General features: G+C 36.5%; 1 protein-coding gene across 2 annotated transcripts in view; it reads right to left on the reverse strand.

Annotated features, from left to right (window-relative positions):
- Positions 1–826: 826 nt before the first annotated feature.
- LOC136025284 (neuropeptides capa receptor-like) overlaps positions 827–27,466 on the reverse strand; it is a 141,034-nt gene continuing 114,394 nt past the window's right edge. For both annotated transcript variants that reach the window (XM_065701169.1, XM_065701170.1), the window contains exon 7: positions 827–1,457. In XM_065701169.1, the coding sequence (XP_065557241.1) occupies positions 1,220–1,457 (238 nt within the window). In that variant the 3' untranslated portion in view covers positions 827–1,219. The remainder of the gene's footprint in view (positions 1,458–27,466) is intronic.

Here is a 27,466-nt window from a genome sequence, read left to right on the forward strand (position 1 = left end):
TCCAATCACCTTCAGCTATGAAAAAAAGCACCAGCCCTTTTAATTTTCAATCGAAAGAGCCCTTTTCCAAGATTCCACTACAACTCCTTCGATGCGAGGTGCCCTGTTCTAAACGAATAATATATTGTGCCCACATTGCTCATTAGTTAGGCAGCATTATTGCGCTGCTTATGATAAATTATTTAGATAAGATGAGGTTTTTATTTCTAAAAAATATCAATCACAAACCCAAGTAGGCGGAATTCACAGTTCAGTGTAAACAAATACAGAATCAAAAAGTCAGGCCTTCCCCCTGAAGGAGGTGAAGGGACTGGCGGGCAACCTTCAGTATTTGGTATTTTTACTATCTTTTTTTTTTAAATTAATATAATTACATAAGGAGTTTAATCTTAGATCACTAGTACCTATAATCAGCTAAGCGCTGCAAAAAGTGGTTTGTTTGTATCAAACTAACAATTCCAAGATTATATTTGACACCATATCCAAAAACCAGGTCAAAGGAATATCAAAATCTAAGAAAAACTCGAATATTCTTAGACATTGAGAAAAAAATCCTCATTTCTACTCGTATTTTCTCGGAAAGATAAAAAAAACCATCGAAATCACTGTCCGATCAGTCTTTTCTGTTCATAATTCACCCTTGGCAATAAAAATTTTGACGACAATGACAGGCCGAGGCTTCTAGTTAATGTTCTTGTCAGTAGAGCCCTGATTGATCGAAATTGATCAATCTTTAGCAGTATTCAGAATCAATCTTGGTCCCTTTGGATTCTGCTTAGCACAAATTTTTTCATATAATAACTGGTATCAAAGTTTGATACGGAAATTTTTGAATTTACAATCGTAATAGAACTGTAATACTCACAAAAAAGAGAAAGAAAAAAAAGTACAATGCTCAAATATTTAAGTGTAACCACATTCCACCACCAGGGTCGTATCCAGGATTTCTTCTCGAGGGAGGGGGGGAGGAAAAAACTTAAAAACTCGTCAAAATTTGTTTATATTCATTTTTGTTATTTTTTTACCAGTCGGACGAACATTTAGGGGGGCGTTGGTCCTTATCCCCTAAATCCCCTGTATACGGCTCTGCCCATCATGGTTGATTACATTTTTCAATTTAACTTGTAAAATCATCGCACCGTATAGTCTAGCATGGAATAGTACATATCCATATGCTTGCAATTTGTCGAATTGAGTGAATATGTTTTTGTGCACACCATTAATTTGAAGTTTTATCAACGAGAACTTGACGATGATGATGAATATCTGCACAACAGTTTGACCGGGTTAAAATTACTCGGATAATCCCCTTCTGATTTGCTCCCGTGACTCCATGCCTTTCTTGAAGAATTATCCTTATTGAGTAAAACACTATGCGATACAAATTTTTGTCTTCTTGTTGCTGAATAACAGAGTGGCCAAAGGGGCTCTGAGTTTGCTTTTGGCACTGGACTTCTCTAAAAATAAAAGCAACTAATTAGTGACAAATATCTGTTAATTACAGATACAAATATGCAATCGGGATGTACAAATTGGATTATCTGAGGGAATATAATATAAGAAACTCTATTTTCTTTTAGAAAACTGTTTGCACAGAGAAGCAGAGAGTTTAGCTATGGAATAAACCGATAGTTAAAATCAATTACTTGTTGTTACCGGCTTAATATTCCTCCAAAATAACTATTGAGGTTTTATAAGGACGGAGTAATTTTTGTCTCCAGAAATTGAACTTAATTCCCAGTCTAATTGTGTCGATTAGTTTTAATATTCGTTCAGGGCTTAGCTTTAATTAAGTTCTTTATTTAATTTTCGATCGTTTCTTTAAATAAAACGGGAAATCCATTAAAAATTCCCCCATTCGAAATATTTTCCACATAAACCCTCCCCCCGAACATGTACCCTGAGTAGTACCCTCCTCACTGAAAATTTCCCCTGAAAAATTCTTCTTTCTTGAAAAGAAAATTGGAAAAAACTTTTTTCATATTTGATTTCTGATTATTTTCAGATCTTGCTGGAAATAAACCCATCCCTACCGTCTGTGGAATTTTTGCATGGAAAAAACCTGCAACAATAAAATATCTCCAATAATTCCCCCCCCCCCTGGTAAGAAATTCCCCGGACAAATCGCCTCAAACATGCTCTCAAAAATTTGTTAGCCATAAATAAAGTAAGAATTTTGGCTTATTTTCCCCCTGAAAGTTTCACGTGGAAAATAACCCCGAAAACTTTCCTCCTTGTGGAAGACTCTCCACTTTGAAGATCCTCCCCCTCAAATAATTTATCCCAAAAAAACTCCATATATTTACTAGTATCACATACTAGAAGTAAGCAATGGGCAATTTGCCTAGCTTACAGCCCTTTCCCAACGGGCCTTGGTTGGTCACATCATCTCCAGAGGCATAGCTAATGGACCATCCAATCATGTTAAATCAAATAACTTCTAAAAATTTTGCCAGTGTATTTTGGGAAAAAATGTGGAATGGAGGCTAGTTGCCCTAATATATTTTTGGCCACTTAAAAATGACTTTCAATTTTCGTTTGATTGAGCCTCCTGTCGGTCTCCTAAGGTTCAATACGATCACTCCTGAGGAAAAATAAAAATAAAAAAACATCTGGTAATCTTTTAGATAGGAACTTGAAATCTCCACGTTGTAGTTTTCTGATTTGCCAAAACTGTTGGTATGATTTTTCATTTTAATTTATTGGCTTTTGGGGGTGTATCCCCTTTTTTAAAATATTAGAAATTATTTTTAGGATAGTAGCTTAATGATTTAAGTTAAAAAGCTTTATTATATAGAATCAGTATAAAAAGCCAAATCTTTTGATAAATTAGCTATTCCCAAATTCTGTTTTTTTTTAGTTTTGGTTATTATTGGGCCAAATTGTCTCTTATTACAAATTACCGATGATAGTACTGCACTAAGGCTAAGACTGCTACTACTAATTAATATTTCACTTACTATTAGCAAGTGTTAGTTTACTTTATGAAACCTCGGAACATGGTCTTGTCAATTAGATTAATTAGATTAACAATTGCTAGCTACCGCTGCAACCTATATTACTGTGAAATTACAAAGAGAAAAAATACTGTTGCTTTTTCTTAGTTTTTGAATTTAAAGGGACGATCCTAAGTTTGGCACTATGCCCCAAATAAGCAACATTTCAAGAGACGTATTTTGTACTTGTACTTGTTACGGGAGTCAGGCGTTTCCGCATCGCCTGGCATCCAGAATCCTTGTGATCTTTTTGGACCAGGTTTCACGATCTGCTGCCAATTGCTTTGCGAACGAGAGCCACTAGGTCGACCATCTATGCCCACATTTTTTAAAGCCACCAATGGGATCCTGGTCAGGCTTGATCAGGGTCCACCTGTTCTTCTTTTGCCCTCCTTGCTGCCTCTTCCAAGAGTGGTATGGCTCAACTAGAAGGATTTAACGGGGCAGGTATTCTGGTGGTCTTCGCAGGACGTGACCCAGCCATTCTAAACGACGCTTTTTAACGGTGGCAGCGACATCTCTTCTAAACTTGTAGAGTTGGAGAGTAATGGAGTTAGATATACGATCTTGCCGGCAAATTCTAAGTATTTGGCGTAAGCATCCATGTTCGGAAGCAGGAGCAGGTAGTGCTCTCCCGTGCTGGAGCTTCAAGGACCAAGTTTCGCATCCATAGGGTAGGATGGTTCGGACCATGGCCGTATAGATTTGACTTTTGGTCAGAATAGAAATTTCTCGACGGTTACAAATTGGCTTTCGAGGGGATGCGAAAACAAACTTCGGCTTTTGTATTCTTTGCTGGATGTCTAAGTCGGCAGAACCATCAGTGCAAAGTATGGGCCCTAGGTAGGTAAAACACTCAACCCTTTCTAGCTGAGTTAAGTTCATGCTCAAAGATATTTGGGTCGGATGATTCCTGACCATAAATTTAGTTTTCTCTGCGCTTACCTTAAGTCCAATCATACGTGACCATCGGACAATATCATCTAACATCTTTTGAGCATGTTCATGGTCAGAGATTTGTCCGACATCATCAGTGTAATCCAAGTCGGTCAAGGACAGCATTTTTTCCAATTTGGGCACCATTGTGGTGCATTAGGGCATTTTCTAGCACCCAGTCTATACATTAATTAAACAGGATTGGAGAGAGGACACAGCTTTGCTTTATTTCAGTTTCGACTTGGAAATCTTCAATTCCCTCGTCATAGATTCTTATCCGGCTTGTTGACTTTGAGTAATATGTCTGAATTAGTTGGATAGACTTTACAGGCATTTCATCGATTTTTAGGATTTTCCAGAGTTTGTGACGAGTAACGGAGTCGAAGGCCGTGGTGTAGTCGAGGAATATTAAAGCTAGAGGTAAGTTATACCTTTGGAACTGTTGGATAATAAGTCGGATGCTGAAAATATTATCAATGCAGCCTCTGCCTAGTCTGAAGCCAGCTTGATTTTCGTGGGTATTTTTCTTCCGGGCACTTTCGAAACGATTCAAGAGAATTATCCCGAATATTTTTACCGGAAACAATTCCTTGTCAAAATTACAAACATGAAAATGCCTAGGGTTTTTTCTTATTTGGAATAATAAGAGACGAATTTCAACAAATGAGGCAGCTAACAAAATCCAAAATGTGCCTTGGTTTATTGTTTACCAGGTTTCAGCCATCTCTACACCCAGTGAATCACTAATAACTTTAGCGATTCAGTGTTGATGTAATTATAACTAACATTATAATATTGCATTTACTCTTATGTCAAATATGGTTACAACCTAAAATTACGGCGTTATTCATAAGTCTTGTAAATTAAAAAATATATTTTTTAAATGATTATATTTTGAAAACTATTTTTGTAAATTAAAAAAGGCTTTTAAATACATCAGTTTCCTTTAAATGAGCCAATAAACAGTACTCTATAATGCTCTAGTACCCCACAAGCTGTGGAGGAAAAAAAAAAAGGAAAAAAGGATGCCCTCGATGCAGAATTTCGTATTTCAAGCAACTTTTAATATTCTTCTAGCCAATGGATTTTCTCAGTTATTCAAGCCAAACAGCTGTAGGTTTCCTGCAGAAAAGGTATACGATTATAATAGTATACTTCGTATTTCGATCTGACTCTTTCCTTTAAGAGTTATGGGGTAGTATATTTCCTAGAATGGGACGTGATAGTCTCTTACTAGGATACTAGCCAAAGCTACATCCTGATTAAAAATAAAAAGAACAAACTTTCAACAAAAGTAAGGAACAGCATAAAAACTTATAATGAAAAGAAATTCTTAGGGATATGAAGGGACTACCCTTTCCTCAATGCCTTGCTCTTACACAAAAGTGGGACTTTTTGCTTCAATCACTTAAGAATGACTTCTGAAACACAAGAGTGGTTTAATTAAAAATATAAGCTGTTCTTGAAACTTTTCTAAAAATCTTAGCATAAAGAGTAAGGTATTGAGGAACGGGTAACCCCTCTTATGCATATAATAATTTATGTCCATTTTAGTTTTACTGTTGCTTCCTTCTGTTAGTTGAAAAAACTGTTTCTTAAATACAGTTTCTGTTCGTTTTTATTAATACTAGGAGATCAGCTTCCTTCTACTGATGAAAAATGGAAAAATTTTTCCATGGAACATTCCCTACCCCACAACTCGCTGCCCTCCAATATTTTCGTTCATTTAAAAGGGGAACTGGAACTTTTGATTTTCGATCAAAGAGGCCACATACCGATCTTCTAGGAAAACCGGCTTAATACGAAAACCCCTGAAGAAAAGAAAGAAAAACAAACAACTAGATACTCGCCGTAATCTTCCTTCTGGCCAAAAAAGCAAAATTTCAGATTTTTCTATATAGGAGCTTGAACCTCTACACTAAGGTTCTCGGGTATGCTAAATCTAATGGTGTGATTTTTATTAAGATCACTCGATTTCTTAGGGGCATTTCTCCTCTTATTCGAAATTTGGGCAAATATTCTCAGGCTCTTAGATTTTGATGGATTACATTAAACTTGATTAATTTTATATATTTTTAATAAGCATCAACAGTGGATTTTCTTGATGTCTATTGCTATCAAAACGCAGTTTCTTAAAGTTTCTGTTAAAATTGAGCCATATCACTACTTACTTAACCTACAGTTCCTTACCTCGACATGTTTGATTCCGTTACATGAATTGTTTGAGTTTTTTGTAATCAAATCAATGTAATTAAATTATGCTTTTCAACATGGAACCTTAAATTACTAGTTTCAGTTTTCCTTTTTGGTTTTGCGTCTATGAGTCACAATTGATTATTGCTATCTGCAACACTAGACCCTTACTTTAGACCTTAGATCCTCGTGTGCCTCCAGAGGAACCCAAGGCATCCAAGAACAGTCTCCAGTTGTCTCTGAAACTTGCGGCTGCGACGATTTTTTTCCACTCTCGCTGTATTGATGCGTGAAGGTGCCGCAGGTCGTTATTGTAGGTACGACGGAGTGTATTTTTGGGCATTCCTCTGTGTTGGGTGCCTTCGGATAACCAGAAAAAGGTAGAAATGGGAATTCTGGAATCGTCCATGTGCAGCAGATGTCTGAGGTAGCTCCACCTGCGCCTTCGCATGGTCTCGATGAGGGTCGGTTGATCTGTGATGTTTCTAATGTGATCCTTCGTTAACTTCTGGGTCCAAAGGATGCCGAGAAGTCTACGTAGGCACATGTTTTCAAACGATTGAATTCTCCTCTCTTGTTTTTGATTGAGATACCATGTTTCAGATGCATAGAGGAGGATGGGCAGGACGTTGCTGTTGAACAGGTGGAGCTTAAGCCGGAGAGAGAAGATACTCGATCTCGAAACTTTTTTGAGTCTGTTGAAGTGCTGCGAGCCAGTCCAATTCGGGCAATGACTTCTTTGGCTGTGAATCCCGTGTTATCGATGGTGCTGCCAAGATATTTGAAAGGACCACTTGCTCCACGTCGCTATCACCACATTTTATGCTCATAGGTGAACCGCTAGTTTTCATGCCTTTGGTTTTACTGGCGTTGATATTGAGTCCAAAATCTTCTGCTTTTTGTTGGACGCTCGAGAGCAGTGCTTGGAGCCGGGATTTGCAGGTTTAGAGGATGGCAATATCCTCAGAAAAATTTAGGTCGTTCAGCGGGTGATCATTTAGGCGTAGCCTAGTTGAGTTGACGCTCCTCAGTACGAATTCGATGATGATTGTGAGCAGTAGTGGGGATAGCACACATCCTTGTTTCACCCCGGAAAGGATGGGAAATTTGTGTGAATTTCCCTCTGCTGTCTTCACACAACAGGTTGTATCTTCATACATCGCCATGATGAGATTTACCATGATATCAGGGATACCATAGTGGCAAAGGAGCTTCCAGAGTGACTGGCGGTCTAATGAGTCGAACGCCTTTTCGAAGTCTATGAAGATTATGTAGAGTTTATTGCGCCATTCGCAACTCTCCTCCATGAGCCTTCGCAGGTCCGTGCAAGAGTGGTTTGGGCGGAAGCCATGCTGTTCATCACGCAGGTAATCTTCTAGGTGACGCTGTATTCGGGACAGAATTATGTGGAACAACAATTTACCCGGAATCGAGAGCAGGCTGATACCTCACCAGTTGTTACAGAGCGTGGTATCGCCCTTCTTAAAGAGCTTCACGAGCGTACTGTGGCGCCATTCTGAAGGTACTTTTACTGTTGTCCAGATGGTTCCGAAGAAGTCTTTCCAATAGGTGACATAGGTGTCCATGGAGCATTTCAACATTTATGCCCTGATACGGTCATCTCCTGGTGATCTGCCGTTTTTTAGCTTTTTGACGGCCTTCAGAATTTCGTCTTCAGTCGGGGGCTCAGTGTTGATGTCTAGCAATATCTAAGGATCTTCGGGGATGGAGATTAGCTCGTCCGGGGCTGGTCTGTTCAGGATTTTGTCAAAGTGGTTGGCTCACACCTTCTTCTTCTCTTGGGGACCGGTAACCAGTATGCCGTTTTCGTCCTTCATCGGACCATCGCTGGCTCTCTTCTTCTCGATGATCTCGTTCGCTATCCTGTACAGCGACCTGCTGTCTCCGTTCTTGGCAGCTTCTTCAGCTTTCGCAGCCTTTGCTTCATATAGATGGCGTTTGTCTCGGCGCGCGCTCTTTTTGAAAGCTTTGTCAATCCGTTTGTAATTCTCGGTCTTTTAGATCTGATTCGCGTCGTGGCAGGCAAGGATCTGAAGTTTTACGACTTTTCTCTCTTCTATGAGCTGCCAAGTGCGGTCTGATAGCCACTGGTCTTTCAGTTTCTTACGGTGCCCGAGGGTCTTGCTTGCTGCCTCAATGTAGATGTTCTTTATCTGGTCCTATATCATCTCCTGCTCGTCTTGGTCACTGATGTAGAGTGCTTCAAACTTGTTGCTAAGTTCGGTAACGAGCTCATGCCTGGTCGTTCGGTCTAGGAGCTTGTCAGAATCAAACTGGGATTTTGAATTGGGTGCCTTTTTCTCATTCCTCTTCAATTTCAGGTAGAATTTGGTTACTAGCAGGTTGTGGTCTGATCCAACATCCACGCCTCTATATGCTCTCACATCTTGTATACTGGAGCAAAACTTCCGGATGACTAGACAATGGTCGATCTGGTTTCTAACTGCACCACAAGGGGAGTTCCATTAATACTTGTGGACAGAGGCGCCATTTGGGGGGGTCAGGGGTGGGCAAATGCCATTTTCCAGGGGGCCCAAGCTTCCACCACAAAGGGCCCTTTGCCGGCCATAATAATCCATTATGTCCAACATAATCCATTTTGTCCAATTGATTTGAAATTACTGCACGCCTATTAACCAAAGAGCGTAATTACTTGACGACCCTTGGGGTAATTACGCTATTTGCTATTAATCATTGTAAACTTTGAAAGTAGGTTAGATACATAATAAAATTCTCGAGTTCTGTCAAATACCCGTTTCCTAGATGATTACGCAACACGAAGTGATTCGGGGGGGGGGGGGAAGATGGGGTGCATGCCCACCCCAAGATTTGGTCCAAATGGTGCCACTGCTTGTGGACGTCACTATGAGGAAAGAGGCTGCCTCCTATCAACAAATCATTGGCCATTGCAAAGTCGATCAGCATCGTTCCATTGTCGTTACGCACGCCCATGCCGTGCCTACCGAGTGCTTGTAGGCAGTAGGACTCGTCGTCGCCAACGAAAGCGTTTAAGTCACCGAGATCTCACGTTATGTCATGTTTCGGAATGTTGTTGACCACTGCCCGTAGAGTGTGGTAGAATTCTTCTTTGGTATCGACTTCTGCGACGTTAGTGGGGGCGTGGCAGACTACTACCGAAAGTTTTGCTTGTCGTCCAGGGAAACGCGCTACGAGAATTCTTGGCGATATGGGAGTCCATTTCAAGAGAGATCTTAAGGTTTCCCTCGTCATAATGAGTGCAACTCCTTGTTTATGCCTGCTTTCGGAACGCTGTAGAGAATCGTAGAATGGTCTTTAAGTTGTTTTCTCCGGAGCCAGTCCATCTTACTTTGAACAGTGCCAGGATGTCTAGATCGTATGTGCGCATCTCCTGGAGTACTTGTTTGGTCTTCGATAATTGGGACATCGTGCGGACATTCCAAAAACCAAATTTTAGATTGTTTTCTGTTTTTAAAAATCGTGTCCGGGGGCATGAGTTTGTCGTCGTCGGTAGGGGTTCGGATCCGAGGCTCTTCTTTAACGTTTCTGTTGAAAGGGAATATTTCCCAAGGGATTACTCCTCTGGTTCCCGGGAACGGATTGCGAGATCGTTGCCCGTCCCTCCTCCTTCATCCAGGCTTGGGACTGGCTGCAGAGGGGCACGAAACAAATCTTTGTATTAGAATCTAAAAACTGCCCTGTTCTCATAAATTGCTCCTGGGAAGAGCTCATCTGCAGATATTCCCTAGCATTATTCCTATAAATGATTTGAATAAATGACAGTTGCTTTGATTCCCGACTTTAAGGTAAGAACCTCAGGAAAAGACGTAGTTTGCAATGGAAACAGTCTTGTGAGCCATCCAAAGAAGACCAATCAAAAAGTTCTTGATAACAAACTGTAGTATGGAGCATCCCGGCTCAATAGTAACGGAAAGTCTAGAAAACGGAATTTTGATACCAATAGTTACGTCAAAGGAATCACATTTTATGGCTTATTTTAAATATATAAGTTTCATCAAGTTTAGTCTTACCCATCAAAAGTTACGAGTCAGAGAAAATTTGCCCTATTTTAGAAAATAGTCGAAAACACCCAGTAAAAGTCATAGAATGTTAACTAAGATTAAACCATCAGATTCAGCGTATTAGAGAGCCCTATTGCCGAAGTTTCAGGCTCCTATCTACAAAAATGTGGAATTTTGCATTTTTTGCCAGAAGACAGATCACGGATGCGTATTTTTTTTCAGGGGTGATGGTATCGACCAAGTGGTCTTAAAATGTCACGAGAGGGCTCATTATAATGGAAATTAAAAGTTCTAGTGCCCTTTTTAAGTGACCAAAAAAATTGGAGGGCACCTTAGTCCCCTCCTCAATGCCCGCTCTTTACGCTATTTTTTTTGTTGTTTTAAAAAGTAGAGTTGTAAAGAGTCAAACTGTAGCGTAAAGACCGAGGCGTTGAGGAGGGGAAAACCCCTTTCATATACGGAATAATTTCTGTTCGTTTTAAGTTTTTATGTCGCTCCCTTCTTGCAGTAAAAGAAACTTGTTTTTTATTTAATTTCTCCTAAGGAACGGCTAGATCTTTAAACGATAATGTTTCTTATTCTTCCCTAATAAATAGAACAAGCCAAAGACTAAAGTAGCAGGACCAGCTATGAATTTCATCGCTCCTATACGTTTGCATAATAATTTTTCAAAGCTAATACACTGAAAAAAAAAATATATGAGTAAAATGAGAAAATATCTAGTTATAATGCCTACTTTATTACAAATATGAAAATGATTTAACAATTACTTCTTAAGTCGAAAGGTTTGTCTGCGAACAATGAGATTCTTTTTAAAACACATTTTTAAAACACAAAGTGCAAGAATTGCAAGATATTTTCCTGAGAAATTGCATTAAAATCAAATAGTTATGAGCATCACGCCATGGTTAATTGTAGAAAAAACCACAGATAGTCCGAGAGGGTGAGAGGCAAATCTGGCACTAGCCCCTTATTGTGATTAAATTTTAAAAAAACTATTTTTTTTTAACTGAAAGTAAGGAGCAACATTAAAACTTAAAACGAGCAGAAATTACTCTGTGTATGAAAGGGGCTGTTCCCTTCTCAACACCTCGTTCTTTACGCTAAAGTTTGACTCTTTCTCTCTATTCTCCTTTATTAAACATGAAAGAACTTTAGCGTAAAGAGCGGGGCGTTGAGAAGGGAACAGCCCCTTTCATACACGGAGTAATTTCTGCTCGTTTTTGAATTAATTTATGTTTGATTTTGGCTCTCCGCACATAAGTTATAAATATGAAATTTGTATATTAATTCTTTTTTTGGGCTCAATGGCTTTCTCTTAGTTTTGATCAGACGATTTTGAGAAAAAAGGGATAGGGAGGAGGCATAGTTGCCCTCCAAATTTTTGGCTACTTAAAAAAGCCATTAGAACTTTTAATTTTTAACGAATGTTTTTATTAGTAAAAAGTATACGTAACTTGAGAATTAACTTACGGAACGAACTTGTATATTCGTATATTTTTATTATATAAATTAGGTGTTTTGTCACCTCGTTCATATCTCGCTCTTTACACTAAAGCTTAAATGTTGTCCCAGTTCTTTAAAAATGACCCCTTAATCAGAAAGGTCGTAGAATAAATAGTTGAAATTGCTAAAAATACTTTTTAAAAATACTTAAAATACTTTAGCTTAAAGAGAGAGGTATTTAGGAGGAGAAGAACCCCTTATATGCGTAATAATCTCTGTTCATTTTAAGTTTTAATGCTGCTCCTTACTTTCAGTTGAAAAATTTTTTTCATATTTATTTTTTCATTGTTTTTTCTTATAATAATTCTAGAGAATTCTGCGCCCCCTTCATTGAATTTCTCTTCCCTCATGACTCTACAACTTCTTATTTCTTACGAACGATTTTATTAATGAAATATATACGTAACTTCTGAATTAACTTTCGTAGTGAACTTCTATACTCGTATATCCTTATTACGTATATGAGGGAGTTTGCCCCCTCTTTAATACCTTGCTCTTTGCACTAAAGCTTAATTTTTGTCCCAATTCTTTAAGAATGACCCCTGAATCACAAAGGCCGTAGAAGAAATAGTTGAAATTGCTAAAAATACATCAGCGTGAAGAGCAGGTATTTAGGAGGAGATGAACCCTTCATATTCGTGAAAATTTTTGTTCGTTTGTTTTATTGCTGCTCCTTACTTTCAATTGAAAAAACATTTTCATGTTTATCTTTTCACTGTTTTTTGTTTTAAATAATATTAGAAAATACTGCACCCCTTTCATGGAAATTCTCTGCAGTCCCGTAACTTGCATTCTCTGTAACTTGCAGTCCCTCCCCCGGGGACTGTTGGGGAGTAAGTCATTTCTAAAGACATAGTTGTTATGTTTTTCGACTATGCTGAACAAAATAGCTATCTCAAATTTGACTTTGGGAAAAAAATGAGCAAGGGAGGGGGCCTAGGTGCCTTCCAATTTTTTCGTTCACTTAAAAGGGGCATTGGAAATTTTCATTTCCGTTAGAATGAGCCCTCTTGCGACATTCTAGGATCAGTTGGTCGATGGGAAAAACCCCTGGGGAAAAACAACAACAAAAAATAAACACGGAGCCTTGATCGTTCTTCTGGCAAAAAATATGAAGTTCCACATTTTTGTAGATAGAAGCTTGAAACTTTTACAGTAAAATCCTCTGATAAGTTGAACTTGATGGTGTGATTTTCAGGTTCTATGACTTTTAGGGAGTGTTTTCCCCTATTCAAACAGTTCGTGGTAACGAACTGTAGTAAGGAGTGACCCGGCTCAATAGTAATCAAAACTCTAAAAAATGGAATTTTGATACCAATACCTACATCAAAAGAATCGCATTTTAATGCTGACTTTAAATATATAAGTTTCATCAAGTTTAGTTTTACCCATCAAAAGTTACGAGCCTAAGAAAATCTCTAAAAAAAAAACGAGCCTGGAAATTTTCTATTTTAGAAAATAGGGGGAAACGCCCCCTAGAAGTCATAGAATATTGACGAAAACCACACCATCAGATTCAGCTTATCAGAGAACCCTACTGTAGAAGTTTTAAGCTCCTATCTACAAAAATGTGGAATTTTGTATTTTTTGCCAGAAGGCAGATCACGGATGCGTGTTTATTTGTTTGTTTGTTTTTTGTTTTTTGTTTTTTTCCCAGGGGTGATCGTATCAACCCAGTTGTCCTAGAATGTCACAAGACGGCTCATTCTAACGGAAATTAAAAGTTCTAGTTCCCTTTTTAAGTAACCAAAAAAAAATGGAGGGCACCTAGGCCCCCTCCCACGCTAATTATTTTACCAAAGTCAACGGATCAAAATTCTGAGACAGCCATTTTATTCAGCGTAGTCGAAAAACCTTATAACTATGTCTTTGGGGACGACTTACTTCCCCACAGTCCCTGTTGGAGGGGCAACAAGTTACAAACATTGACCAGTGCTTACATATAGTAATGGTTATTGGGAAGTGTACAGGCGTTTTCAGGAGGATTTTTTTTGGTTGGGGGAGGGGTTGAGAAGAGGGGGATATGCTGGGGGAAACTTTCCATTGATAATTTGTCATGGGGGAAGAAAATCTCCATGAAGGGAGCGCAGAATTTACTAGCATTATTTAAAAAAAAACAATTAAAAATAAATATGAAAAAGTTCTTTCAGCTGGAAGTAAGGAGCAGCATTTAAACTTAAAACAAACAGAAATTATTACCCATTTGAGGGGCTCACCTCCTCCTAATACCTCGCTCTTTACGCTAAAGTATTTTTAGTAATTTCAGCTATTTATTCTACGGCTTTTGTGATTCTGGGGTCATTCTTAATGAATTGGGACAAAATTTAAGCTTTAGTGTAAAGAGTGAGGATCTGAAAAGGGGGCGAACCTCCTCATATATGATATAAAAATATGAGAATACAAAAGTTCTTTACGTAAGCTAATTTAAGTTACGTAAATCTTTTACTAATAAAAATATTCGTAAAAAATTAAAAATTCTAGTTGCCTTTTTAATTAACCAAAAAATCGGAGGGCAACTAGGCTTCCTCCCCCGCTCTTTTTTTCTCAAAATCATTCGATCAAAATTATGAGAAAGCCATTTAGCCAACAAAAAAAAAAATAAATGCAAATTTTGTTTTAATTATTCCTCTGCGGAGAGCCAAAATCAAAACATGCATTGATTCAAAAACGTTCAGAAATTAAATAAAAAAACAATTTTTTTTAACTGAAAGTAAGGAGCAACATTAAAACTTAAAACGACCAGATATTACTTCGTATATGAAAGAGGCTGCTTCCTCATCAACGCCCCACTCTTTACGCTAAAGTTTTTTACTGTTTTAAAAAGAAGAATTGAGAGAAAGAGTCAAACTTTAGCGTAAAGAGCGAGGCGTTGATGAGGAAGCAGCCTCTTTCATATACGAAGTAATTTCTGGTCGTTTTAAGTTTTAATGTCGCTCCTTACTTTCAGTTAAAAAAACTTGTTTTTTTTTATTTAATTTCAAAAATAAGGCAAATTTTCTCAGGCTCTTAACTTTTGACGAGTAAAACTAAATTTGATGAAACTTATATATTTGAAATCAGCATAAAAATCCAATTCTTTTAATGTATTTTTTAGTATTAAAATTCTGTTTTTTAGAGTTTTATTTACTGTTGAGCCGGGTCGCTCCTTACTACAGTTCGTTAACACGAACTGTTTGATTGTATGAAATTAATGTTAGTTCATTTGTCAAACAGTTCGTGGTAACAAACTGTAGTAAGGAGCGACCCGGCTCAATAGTAACCGAAACTCTACAAAATGGAATTTTGATACCAATTGTTACATCAAAAGAATCACATTTTGATGCTGATTTTAAATATATAAGTTTCATCAAGATCAGTTATACCAATCAAAAGTTACGAGCCTGAGAAAATTTGCCTCATTTTAGAAAATAGGGGGAAACACCCCCTAAGAGTCAAACAATCTTAACGAAAATCACACCATCAGATTCAACGTATCAGAGAACCTTAGTGTAGAAGTTTCAAGCTCCCATCTACAAAAATGTGGAATTTCACATTTTTTGCAAGAAGACAGATCACGGATGCGTGTTTATTTGTTTTTTTGTTTTTTGTTTTTGTTTTTTGTTTTTTTCCAGGGGTGATCGTATAGACTGAGGGGTCTTAGAATGTCGTGAGTGGGCTCATTCTAACGGAAATTCAAAGTTTTAGTGCTCTTTTTAAGTGACCAAAAAAATTGGAGGGCACCTAGACCCCTCCCACGCTCATTTTTCCCAAAAGCCACCGGATCAAAATTCTGAGATACCCATTTTATTCACCATAGTCGAAAAACCTAATAACCTTGCCCTTAGGGAGGACTTACTCCCCCGCAGTCCCCGTGGGAGGGGCTGCAAGTTACAAACTTTGACCTGTGTTTGTATATAGTAATGGTTACTGGGAAGTTCACAGACGTTTTCAGGGTTTTTTTTGGTTTAGGGGGGAGAGTTGAGGGGGGGGGACGTTGGGGGATATTTCCATGGAGAAATATCTCATGGGATTTTCTAGCATTATTTGAAAAAACAATGAAAAAATAAATATGAAAAGTTTTTTCTACTGAAAGTAAGGAGCAGGATTAAAACTTAAAACGAAAAAAATTGCATATGAGGGGTTTACCTCCTCGTTATACCTCAATCTTTACGCTAAAGTAATTCTAGTAATTTCAACTATTTATTCTACAGCCTTTGTGATTCAGAGGTCATTTTTAAGAAATTGGGACAAAATTTAAGCTTTAGTGTAAAGAGCGAGGCATCGACGAGGGTTGAACCCTCCATATAGGCAATAAACATACGAATATAGAAGTTCGCTACGTAAGTTAATTCGTAAGTTACGTATATTTTCACCAATGATAACGTTTGTAAAAAGTTAAGAATTCTAGTTGCTTTTTTAAGTAATCATAAAATGGGAGGGCATTTAAGCCTCCTTCCTCGCTCCTTTTTTCTCGAAATCTTCCGAATAATTACAATTAATTAATATGCAAATTTTGTTTTAATTATTTATGAGTGGAGAGCCAAGATCAAAACATGCATTAATTCAAAAACGTCCAGAAATTTAATAAGAAAACAAGTTTTTTTAAATGAAAGTAAGGAGCAACATTAAAACTTAAATCGAGCAGAAATTATTCCGTATATGAAAGGGGCTTTTCCTCCTCAACGCCCCGCTCTTTACGCTAAAGTTTCTTACTGTTTTAAAAATAGAGTTAAGAGAAAGAGTCAAACTTTGGCGTAAAGAGCGAGACGTTGCGGAGGAAAAGCCCCTTTCATATACGAAGTAATTTCTGTTCGTTTTAAGTTTTAATGTTGCTCCTTACTTTCATTTAAGAAAACTTGTTTTTTTTATTTAATTAATAGATAAGTCTATCTATTAGTATAGCAGACTGACAGTATTTCATACAATAGGGTGTACGAAAAATATGATTCAATCCTGCTTTCCTGAGCTATAATGAAAGAAAGATCGGGAGGGCTAGAGCACGTTCTGCGGATGAATAATGACAGATTGCCGAAGACTCTCCTTTTCGGCCAACCATCTAGGGCTAAATAGAAAGCAGGTCATCCTCGTCTGGAATGGGAAGATATCATAAAGAAACATTTATTGGAAATAGGAGCTCTCTAAGAGGGTGTAAAGAGGGAGGCATTGAATTGATTGGGATGGAAAAGGAGCGTCCGTAGCTGTGTAGGCCTCAGACGGCTGTGCAGGCCTCAGAGTTGCTCGCAGTAGCAGTATTACTAGTAATATTTGCATCCTACTACTACTACTACTGCTACTACTACTACTACAACTACAACTCCTGCTACTACTACTACTACTACTGCCACTACTACTACTAATACTACTACTCCCGCTACTACTACTAATTCTTCTACTACCACTACTATTACTGGCTCTTCTACGATTACCACTGCTAAAACCCCTACTACTGATACTACCACGACTACTATTACTAGTACTACTGAATCTAAGGGTATTACAGTGTCACTTTATGAAAAAGTTAAGGAGGATGTTGAACTAAATTGAAAAACACTCTGTTGGTGAAGGTCACTGAAAGAGCGCAACAGCTATATCCCGGAAACTTTCAGCGCATGTTCAAGGAGATTTTCAAGAATTAACAAGGTATGTTTATGCTAATACTACTACTACTTTTACAGCTAACACTAAGGCTATAGCTATGGTATATTAAGGAGAAATTCTTAGGAAGTGGTGAGGTGATGTTGGACTAAAATAAAATCCACTATATGTATGCAGGATGCAATACAGACGTATCAGTACTATCGCAAAAACAAAATTCAGAGTAAGTTTTAAATTTTCACGGCATGTTGATTTTATCTACTTAAAACCTACTATATGCATACAACCAGTGCTTTTAAAAGTAGCACTACTAATGCTTATGTCTTTAGCACTACTAATACTAAGCTTTCAAGGACTATTGATGGTGATGTTGGACTTTATTAAGGTATACTATGTGTATGCAGGCTATTAGAAGGATGTATGAGCAATTTCTAAGAAACGGCTTGAAGTATCAAGTTTAAACTGTCAGGGTATTGGGAAAGAGTATTTAACTAAACCATAAAGGCACAATGTGATCACTATTACTTCCACTACCGCTGCTATCACTAATACTACTCCCAATGCTTCTACTCTAACTTTTGCTGCTATGACTACTGTAATTGCTAATGGTAAGGGTACTAGTAAATCATTCTGTGTAGAAGGGGTTATCAAAAGGACTGAAACTTGCAAGGCTGCCAACATTGCTACCATCTTTGCTACTACTTCTACTACCACTACTACTGCTACTATTAGTATTTAACAAAAATGAAAATAGTTTCATTTCATTAAGGTTGTGATGATATTTAGGCATGCTAGGGCTGCAATACGGTATAAATTAGAAACTTTCAAAGATAGAGCAGGCTACTTTAAAACTAAATCAAAAGGCACTACGTGTATGCTGGTTATCAACAAGATGGCTCAGCAATATTTCATATATGACTGAGGGATATAAGATGAAACTTTCAAGGCTACTTCTGTTACTACTTTTCACTCTTACTATTGAAAAAAATTAAAAGGGCGTAGGTTCAGAGTAGTATTACCTCTATTACTATCTTTCCTACTACCACAACTACTGCTACTGCTAGAACTACTACTGCTACTACTGCAACTACTGCTACTAGTTCTACTACTGCTACTACTACTACTATTATTATCACTACTGCTAAAACTACTGCTACTACTACTACTACTACTACTACTACTACTACTATCCCGACTACTATTACTTGTACAACTGAGTCTTATGGTATTAAAGTGATGCTTTAAGAAAATTTGAGAAGGATGTTGAGCTAAATCGAAAAACACTGTGTCAGAGTTGTCTATTTTGTACGTATAACAATCTAGTTATAACCAATACGGTGTTTGGTCATAAAAAAAGTCCATAAGTTAACCTGGTATTCACGTAATGGTTAGAAAGAAAACATTATTGATTATATTATAGTAAACCGAAGACTGATAGCATCAATACAATATATTAGGGTATATAGGAGTGCTGTTATTGATGTTCAAAGTAAAGATCGCCATCTAGTAGCGTCTAAGGTTAATTTAAAGCTGAAAGTTTTGAAGGGTAACTATCTCCCGGGAAATTGTGATGCTGATAGACTCCAAGATGAAAATTTGAGAGAAACTTTCCAGGAACAGTTGAATACTAAACTTCAGAGTTTAAAATTTAACAATGTGGAAGATGGTTGGCATAATTCTAGAAAAACAGTTTGTGAAGTTGCTGATGGTGTCCTGAGGAAGAAAGTTAGGACTTTAGCTAGGAATATTAGTGAAAAATCTTTTTGTTTAATAGAGAAGAGAAGAAGCTCTTACAAGAATTATCAGAGTGATCGACCATATTTATGAAAATAAAAGGAATGCAAATGATCTGGAAGATGCAGCTAGACGGCATAATAGTAAAATATTGTACTGGTATGTTAATAAATTGAGAGGGAGTAGTCAATCCGGACTTTTATCAGTTAAAGAGAGGAGCAGGGCCACAATTAGAGCAGGCTCCTTCAAAATTAAATAAAAAGGACTATGTTCATGCTGGTTATCAAGAAGATATCTCAGCAACATCTCAAGAATGACTGAGGGCATTTAGGTGAAATTTTCGGGGCTACTTCTGTTGCTACTTTTCGCTTTTACTATTGAACTAAATTAAAAGGATGTGAGTTCAGAATAGAAAACTACTGCTAATTTGGACATTACTATTACCACAACTATTACTGCTACTACTACTACTTCTGCTGCTCCTCCTCCTACTACTGCTACAACTACTACTACTACTACTACTACTGCGACTACTACTACCACTACCACTACTACTACTGCTACTTCTACTACTACTACTACTTCTATTACTACTACTACTGCTGCTGCTACTACTACTAATACTGCTACTATTACTACTACTCCTGCTGCTACTACTACTACTACTACTACCGCTGATACTGCTACTACTAGTGCTTCTACTACTACTGCTACTACTACTACTACTACTACTACTACTACTACTACTACTACTACTACTACTACTTCTACTACTACTATTTTTTATACTTCTGCTAATACTACCACTAATTATGCTATTACTAATGCAACAACAACAACACCTACTACTATTACTGTTTTTACTGCTACTACTACTGCTACTACTACTACTACTACTACTACTACTACTACTACTACTACTACTACTACTACTACTACTACTACTACTACTACTACTACTACTACTACTACTACTACTACTACTACTACTACACTACTACTACTACTACTGCTACTATTATTGCTATTTCTACTAGTACTACTTCTACTACTACTAATTTTGCTTCTGCTACTACTACTATTTATGATACTGCTGCTAATGCTACCATTAATTCTATTATTACTAACACAACAACAACAACCACTACAACTACTACTACTACTACTACTACTACTACTACTACTACTACTACTACTGCTACAACTACTACAACTACTACTACTACTACTACTACTACTACTACTACTACTACTACTACTACTACTACTACTACTACTACTACTACTACTACTACTACTATTGCTGTTACTACTAGTACTACTTCTACTACAACTACTAATTTCGCTTCTGCTACTACTACTATTTATGATACTGCTGCTAATGCTACCATTAATTCCATTGTTACTAATACAACAACAACAACCACTACAACTACTACTACTTCTACTACTAGTGCTACTACTGCTACTACTACCACTGCTACTACTAATACTACTACTGCTACTACTACAACTGCTACAACTACTACTACTACTAATGCTACTAATACTACTACTACTACTACTACTACTACTACTACTACTACTACAACTACTACAACTACTACTACTACTAATGCTACTACTGCTACTACTACCACTACTAATACTACTACTACTGCTACAACTACTACTACTACTAATGCTACTAATACTGCTACTACTACTACTACTACTACTACTGCTATTACCACTTATATTGGTACTACTATTATTCTTCTAGATCAAAAGAATTTAAGTATATTTAGCTTCTCAAAATGGCCCAGAGGCAATATCTCAGGAAAATTATTTCGTATTAAGTATAGGATTCCAAAAAAAGAAGCGATGGATGTAAAACTGAAACAAAACAAGCTTTGTGGATCCAGATTTTTAAAAAAGGTATCTTAGCAATATCTTAAGAAAATGTCAGTGTTTTATGTTGGAACTTCAGGGTGTTGTTCTAAAGATGTTAAACTAAACAAAACAAAAAGAAAAAAATGCAAAAAATTAGGGCATCAAACTTTTAATCAAAAGTTATATCTTAGACATCTCAGTAACGGCTAAGGGTATTAAGATAAAATTTTCGGAGTATATTGTATGGGAAATCAAACTAAATCCAAATGAGCTCTGGACAATCAAGGTTTTCAAAAAGGGTGTATTTGTGATATATTAGGAAAGGCTAAGATAATTAAGTCGAAACCATAAGGATATGTGGAAGGAGATAGTTGATTCACAATTGTCTATAGTCACGGTTGTAACGTGATATTTTATACTTATGAGATATCTGGATACAATACGATGCTTTCTAAGGCCGTGTAAGGGGAAATGCATTGTTACATTTCTCTTTTAATGGGATATCTGCTAGAAGCGATGGTTTCATCTTTTCCATACTTAATAAAAATTAAAAACTAGTAGCTGAATATTTTTTTTAGAATTAAGACCCTAAGCGGTCTCGGGGGAAATGGAAGACGGGGATGGCCATAAATTTTTGTCATCATGACTCTTATGGGAAGCAACAATAAGTGTCCAAGCTGGACACTTGTGTTCCCAGATAATCAGTCCTCAGCATCGGATAGGATATCTACCAGACAAAATGGGGCTATAAAATCTCAACCAAACTTGGTTTTGAATAAAATTAAGCTTCTTGGATTTGGCTTTTGCGGCTCCGTACCCCTTTCAACTTTTTGAAGAGGGTTCTGAAAGTTATTGTTGTCGGGATATTTACCAAGATAAACTAACGCATCATGTGCCTTTTAAAGACCAGAATATAATTTGCGCTATACTCCAAACAAAACACATTTGATATATTTTTCTATATTATAACAAATTTAACAAATCAAAAAACATTAAAACTATCAGGAATGAATATAAACAAATATCAAATTATCAGTCTCCGTTCATTTGTTCTTTTCAATTATTTTGGTAACAATGGTGAATTTTTTTTAATTTTTTCTTTTGTTTATATATAATTTTCTTTTGCTATATATATATATATAGAAACAAAACACATAGCTCAAAATAAAGATCGTTTTCAATAATATGAAAATTATGTTCCAATTAGGACCCTACTCCTCTTTGCGGTTGTTTTTACTCGTTTTGAATTTAAATTGGTTGTTTATTGTAATTTACGCTTGTTTTAGGGTTTCAGTTATTTATTAATGTTTATATTAACATTATAACATTTATATTCATATTTATCAATATTTATCTAATTAATATATATAAATTATGATAAAAGTTTATAATAACGGTATTATAATCTTTATTTATTAACATATTTATCTAATTTTGATTTGTCTTTTGTTTAATTTAGCTCATCAACTTCTTTTTATCATCTTCTTTTGTAGGATTTTTCTTAAATAAATATGAAGAAGGACCTCTTGCACCAAATAATTGTAAGGAATTGTTATTTTATTGTTAACTTACAATATAAGGAAAGCGACCACTTTTTGGAATCTATGCTCTTTAATATATTTAATCAAACTCATAAAGCAAGCCAAAAAGATGGAATTGATAAATATTTGCATAATCAATATTTCCCACTTAACTCATTCCCGTGTTAAAGTAGTTAAGCTAGTTAAGGTAGTTAACTATCTTGTGTTTGAGTCTGGTTTATTACGTCGTAAGAGATGTGGTCTTATTAAGTCATTACATAAAAAAACTAGTTTTTCTAACTGAAAGTAAGGAGCGACATTAAAACTTAAAACGAACAGAAATTACTCCATATATAAAATGGGTTGTCCCCTCCGCAATCCCTCGCTCTTTACGCTAAAGTTTGACTCTTTGCCACAATTCTACTTTTTAAAACAATTAAAAGCTTTAGCGTAAAGAGCGAGGGATTGCGGAGGGGACAACCCATTTCATATACGGAGTAATTTCTGTTCGTTTTAAGTTTTAATGTCGCTCCTTACTTTCAGTTAGAAAAACTAGTTTTTTATTATGTAATTTCTGAACGTTTTTGAATTAATGCATGTTTGATTGTGGCTCTCCACACATATATTATTAAAATGAAATTTACATTTTAATTCCTTTTTTGGTTGAATGGCTATCTCTTAGTTCTGATCAGACGATTTTGAGAAATAAGGGATGGCGAAGGAGGCCTAGTTGCCATGCAATTTTTCTGTTACACAAAAAGGCAACTATAAATTTTTTTTTTTAACGAATTTTTTTTATTAGTAAAAAATATACGTAACTTAAGAATTAACTTACGTAACAAACTTTTATATTCTTAAATTTTTATTATGTATATGAGGGGCTTGTACCCTCGTTAATACCTCGCTCTTTACACTAAATCTTAAGTTTTGTGCCGATTCTTTAAGAATGACCCCTGAATCAGAAATGCCGTAGAATAAATAGTTGAAATTACTAAAAATACTATAGTATAAAGAGCGAGGTATTTATCTCCTCCTAAATACCTCGCTCTTTATGCTAAAGTATTTTTAGAACCCCTCATATACGTAATAATCTCTGTTCGTTTTAAGTTTCAATGCTACTCCTTGCTTTCAACTGAAAAAACTTTTCCATGTTTATTTTTTCATTGTTTTTTTTTATAGTAATTTTAGAAAATCCTGCGCCCTTTTCATTGAATTTCTGTTCCCCCATGACATATTTCTCCAGGGAAAGATCCTCCCACATAGCCCCCTCTCCTCAACCCCACCCCCGAAACCCAAACAAATCCCCTGAAAACGACTGTACACTTCCCAATAACCATTATTATATGTAAACACTGGTCGAAGTTTGTAACTTGCAGCCCCTCCCCCAGGGACTGTGGGGGAGTAAGTCATTCCCAAAGACATAGTTATTATGGTTTTTGACTATGCAGAACAAAATGGCTATCTCAAAATTTTGATCTGTTGACTTTGGAGAAAAAATGAGCGTGGGAGGAAGCCTAGGTGCCCTCCGATTTTTTTGTTCACTTAAAAAGGGAACTAGAACTTTTCATTTCCGTTAGAATGAGCCCTCTTGCAACATTCTAGGACCACTTGGTCGACACGATGACCCCTGGGGAAAAGAAAAAAAAAAAAAACAACAAATAAACACCCACCCGTGATTTGTCTTCTGGCAAAAAATACGAAATTCCACATTTTTGTAGATAGGAGTTTGATTTTGCTATAGGGTTCTCTGATACGCCGAATGCGATGGTGTGATTTTCGTTAAGATTGTGTGACTTTTAGGGGGTGTTTTCCCCTATTTTCTAAAATAAGACAAATTTTCTCAGGCTCGTAACTTTTGATGGCGAAGACCAAATTTGATGAAACTTATATATTTAAAATCAGCATGAAAATCCGATTCTTTTGATGTATATTTTAGCATCAAAATTCTATTATTTATAGTTTCGTCTACTATTGAGCCGGGTCGCTCCTTACTACAGTTCGCTACCACGAACTGTTTGAAAGAAAATAATTCGGTATTTTGGGGCTTCTGACATTATTACTCCTTGGCGGAAGTTAGGCTCAAAATTGGAAAAGGATTATATTTTTTCTCTGGGCCCCTTCCACCTCTTAGTTCGTTTATTTTCCCGTTAGTTTTCACCTGTTTTCGCTTTATAGTTGTGTTATCTCTTAGCAGTTCTTTCGTTAGTTGAGTTATAGTTGTGGTATATATGTTTTATCGCTCGTATAGTTGTGTTATTTTCAAATTATACTCCATAATAGAGAGGCTCCGAACACCCAGCATTGTATATTAAGCTCTGAATTTGACGTTTTTTTCTAACGTGACCAGATTCGTCCTGCGCCCTGCGCCCTTTTCATTGAATTTTTCTTCCCCCATGACATATTCTCCAAGGAAAGATCCTCCCACATTGCCCCCTCCCCTCAACCCTACCCCCAAAACCAAAAAAATCCACCTGAAAACGTCTGTACACTTCCCAATAAACATTATTATATGTAAACACTGGTCGAAGTTTGTAACTTGCAGCCCCTCCCCCAGGGACTGTGGGGGAGTAAGTCATCCCCAAAGACATAGTTATTATGGTTTTTGACTATGCCGAACAAAATGGCTATCTCAAAATTTTGATCCGTTGACTTTGGGAAAAAATGAGCGTGGGAGGGGGCCTAGATGCCCTCCAATTTTTGGTCACTTAAAAAGGGCACTAGAACTTTTCATTTCCGTTAGAATGAGCCCTCTTGCGACATTCTAGGACCACTTGGTCGATACGATGATCCCTGGGAAAAAAAAACAAATAAACACGCACCCGTGATTTGTCTTCTGGCAAAAAATACAAAATTCCACATTTTTGTAGATAGGACTTCTACAGATAAACTTCTATAGATAAACTTCTACAGTAGGGTTCTCTGATACTCTGAATCTGATGGTGTCATTTTCGTTAAGATCCTACGACTTTTAGGGGGTGTTTTCTCCTATTTTCCTAAATAAGGCAAATTTTCTCAGGCTCGTAACTTTTGATGGGTTAGACTAAACTTGATGAAACTTATATATTTAAAATCAGCATTAAAATGCGATTCTTTTGATGTAGCTTTTGATATCAAAATTCATTTTTTTAGAATTTTGGTTACTATTGAGCCGGATCGCTCCTTACTACAGTTCGTTACCACGAACTGTTTGATAAAAACATTCGTAAAACATTTATAACAATTCCAAAGTGGTCAGTCCTTAAAAGGGCATTGGCTTCCAGTTTTATTGTCAAGATAAAATAATTTTTTGCCACCTTTGGATTTCCGGAGATGTAGCTTTTGATGAGACTGTGCTTTCCTTTAAAGAACTTTTTGAGAAAAACATTCGCTTTATATGTTCTGTTCGTTTTTAATACCATAATTTTAGTATTGATTAATATTAGTAGTATTTTTTAAAAGTGGGTTGTTTTTCGGCGTAAGGATTTTAATGTCGGATTTTAATTCAAATTTTCTAAGAAATCTGGAAAGTTGGTAGACATTTGGTTTTTGCAAATTTTCTAAGAAATCTGGAAAGTTGGTAGACATTTGGTTTTTGCAACAACTCCAATGATACCCAGACTGCAAAATTTTGATGTGCATTCGAAAAAAGGTTATTATTTATATAAATTAATAATCTGCATAAGTTTTGGTCTACTACAGAGCTAACCCCTATCTTGTATATACCCTTTATTTATGTGCATCAAAAACCTTCATTCTGCTAAAAAAAGCTTTTTATGTTATGTTTTTTAAACTATTTAATTGTTTATATAAATGTAAGTCAGAGCCATTTACTAGAAACATCTCTGAGTTTTCATTAAAATAAAGAAGACGATACTCTTGAATAATCCAATCTTTATAATCCAAAATGTTGACTTCCCATTTGAAACCATTTCCGTCCCGTCACATACGTGTTACATGCTGTGTTTCTTTAAAAGAGCTAATTAATATGAAAAGTCAGTGAAGCCGATCGGAGATTACGGCAAAAGTCCCTTTGCTCAGGCAGCGTAAATCGAGTATTACGATGTAATATTATCGAGTATATACGTAATCGTAAATCGAGTATATACGTTGTAATAGCTGTCAAGCGATAATTGTGCTCATTTTATTATGGAATTGCCTCATTATTTTTTCCATAAGTTTTTTTTTAGTAATTATTTTCTTCTTGAAAAGGACGGAAAAAACGGAGCTTTATTACACCAAAGCGTAACAATACTACTACTTCCCGATCTATTTTCTTATTTGTTTGCGGTCAGGGGTCAGTAGACAACAGCAACACAAGAGTATTTGACAATTTTCTCCGATAGAGAGAATAGTCCTCGGAAGTTTACAAAATTTCCGGTAATTATTCAGAGGAAAATAATTAAAGAATATCTAGAAAATTCTAATAGAGTAAACAAGAAGCAGAAAATAACCACTGAAACAGGGTTCTCTGATAGTCTGAATTTGGTGGTGTGATTTTCGTAAAGAGTAATTTCGAGGGTATTGCTCCTCTACTTTGGAAACGATGCAAGTTTTATCAATATTAGGAGATGAAGCTAAACAAAAATCGAGGTTGGCCACAGCTCCAGAGGTGTGATTCAAAAGTTATTCGAGTTCCGTACTTTATATTGGAAAAGAAACGACTATATTCCTGTTTTTAGCTTCCAAATTATACACTCAAATATTTAAGGACTCTCCCAATTCTGCCGTCCAGGGAATCCAAAACGGGAGCTTATTCTAAAGGGGCGCTACGGGTGGGTTAGTTCTTACTCTCCATTGAGTTTGGCTAAGAACAAACCATTCCTGAAAGATTTGTAAGATTCTTGAGTTTCCTTGCATCCTCCCCACAAAGGTCAAACGTGTTTATGCCTTAGCTAAAGATGAAGGAGGATACAAATTCTCAGAGATGAATAAATTTTGCTGAACTCTAAAGGGTTCTTTTGAATATTGTTCTTATGGAATGAATTTGGAAACCCTATTTCCCCTTTGCCGTCCCCAGAGAGTTTGGATTTTGCCCTCAGCCCCAACAGGATTAATGGAAAAATCTGTTTGTACCAAGTATTTTTAAGATCTGATCACTTATTCTGGTATATATCATGATAAGAGTTTTTGGAAC

The sequence above is a fragment of the Artemia franciscana genome, chromosome 3 (genome assembly GCF_032884065.1).
Source record: "Artemia franciscana chromosome 3, ASM3288406v1, whole genome shotgun sequence".
Lineage (NCBI taxonomy): Eukaryota > Metazoa > Arthropoda > Branchiopoda > Anostraca > Artemiidae > Artemia > Artemia franciscana.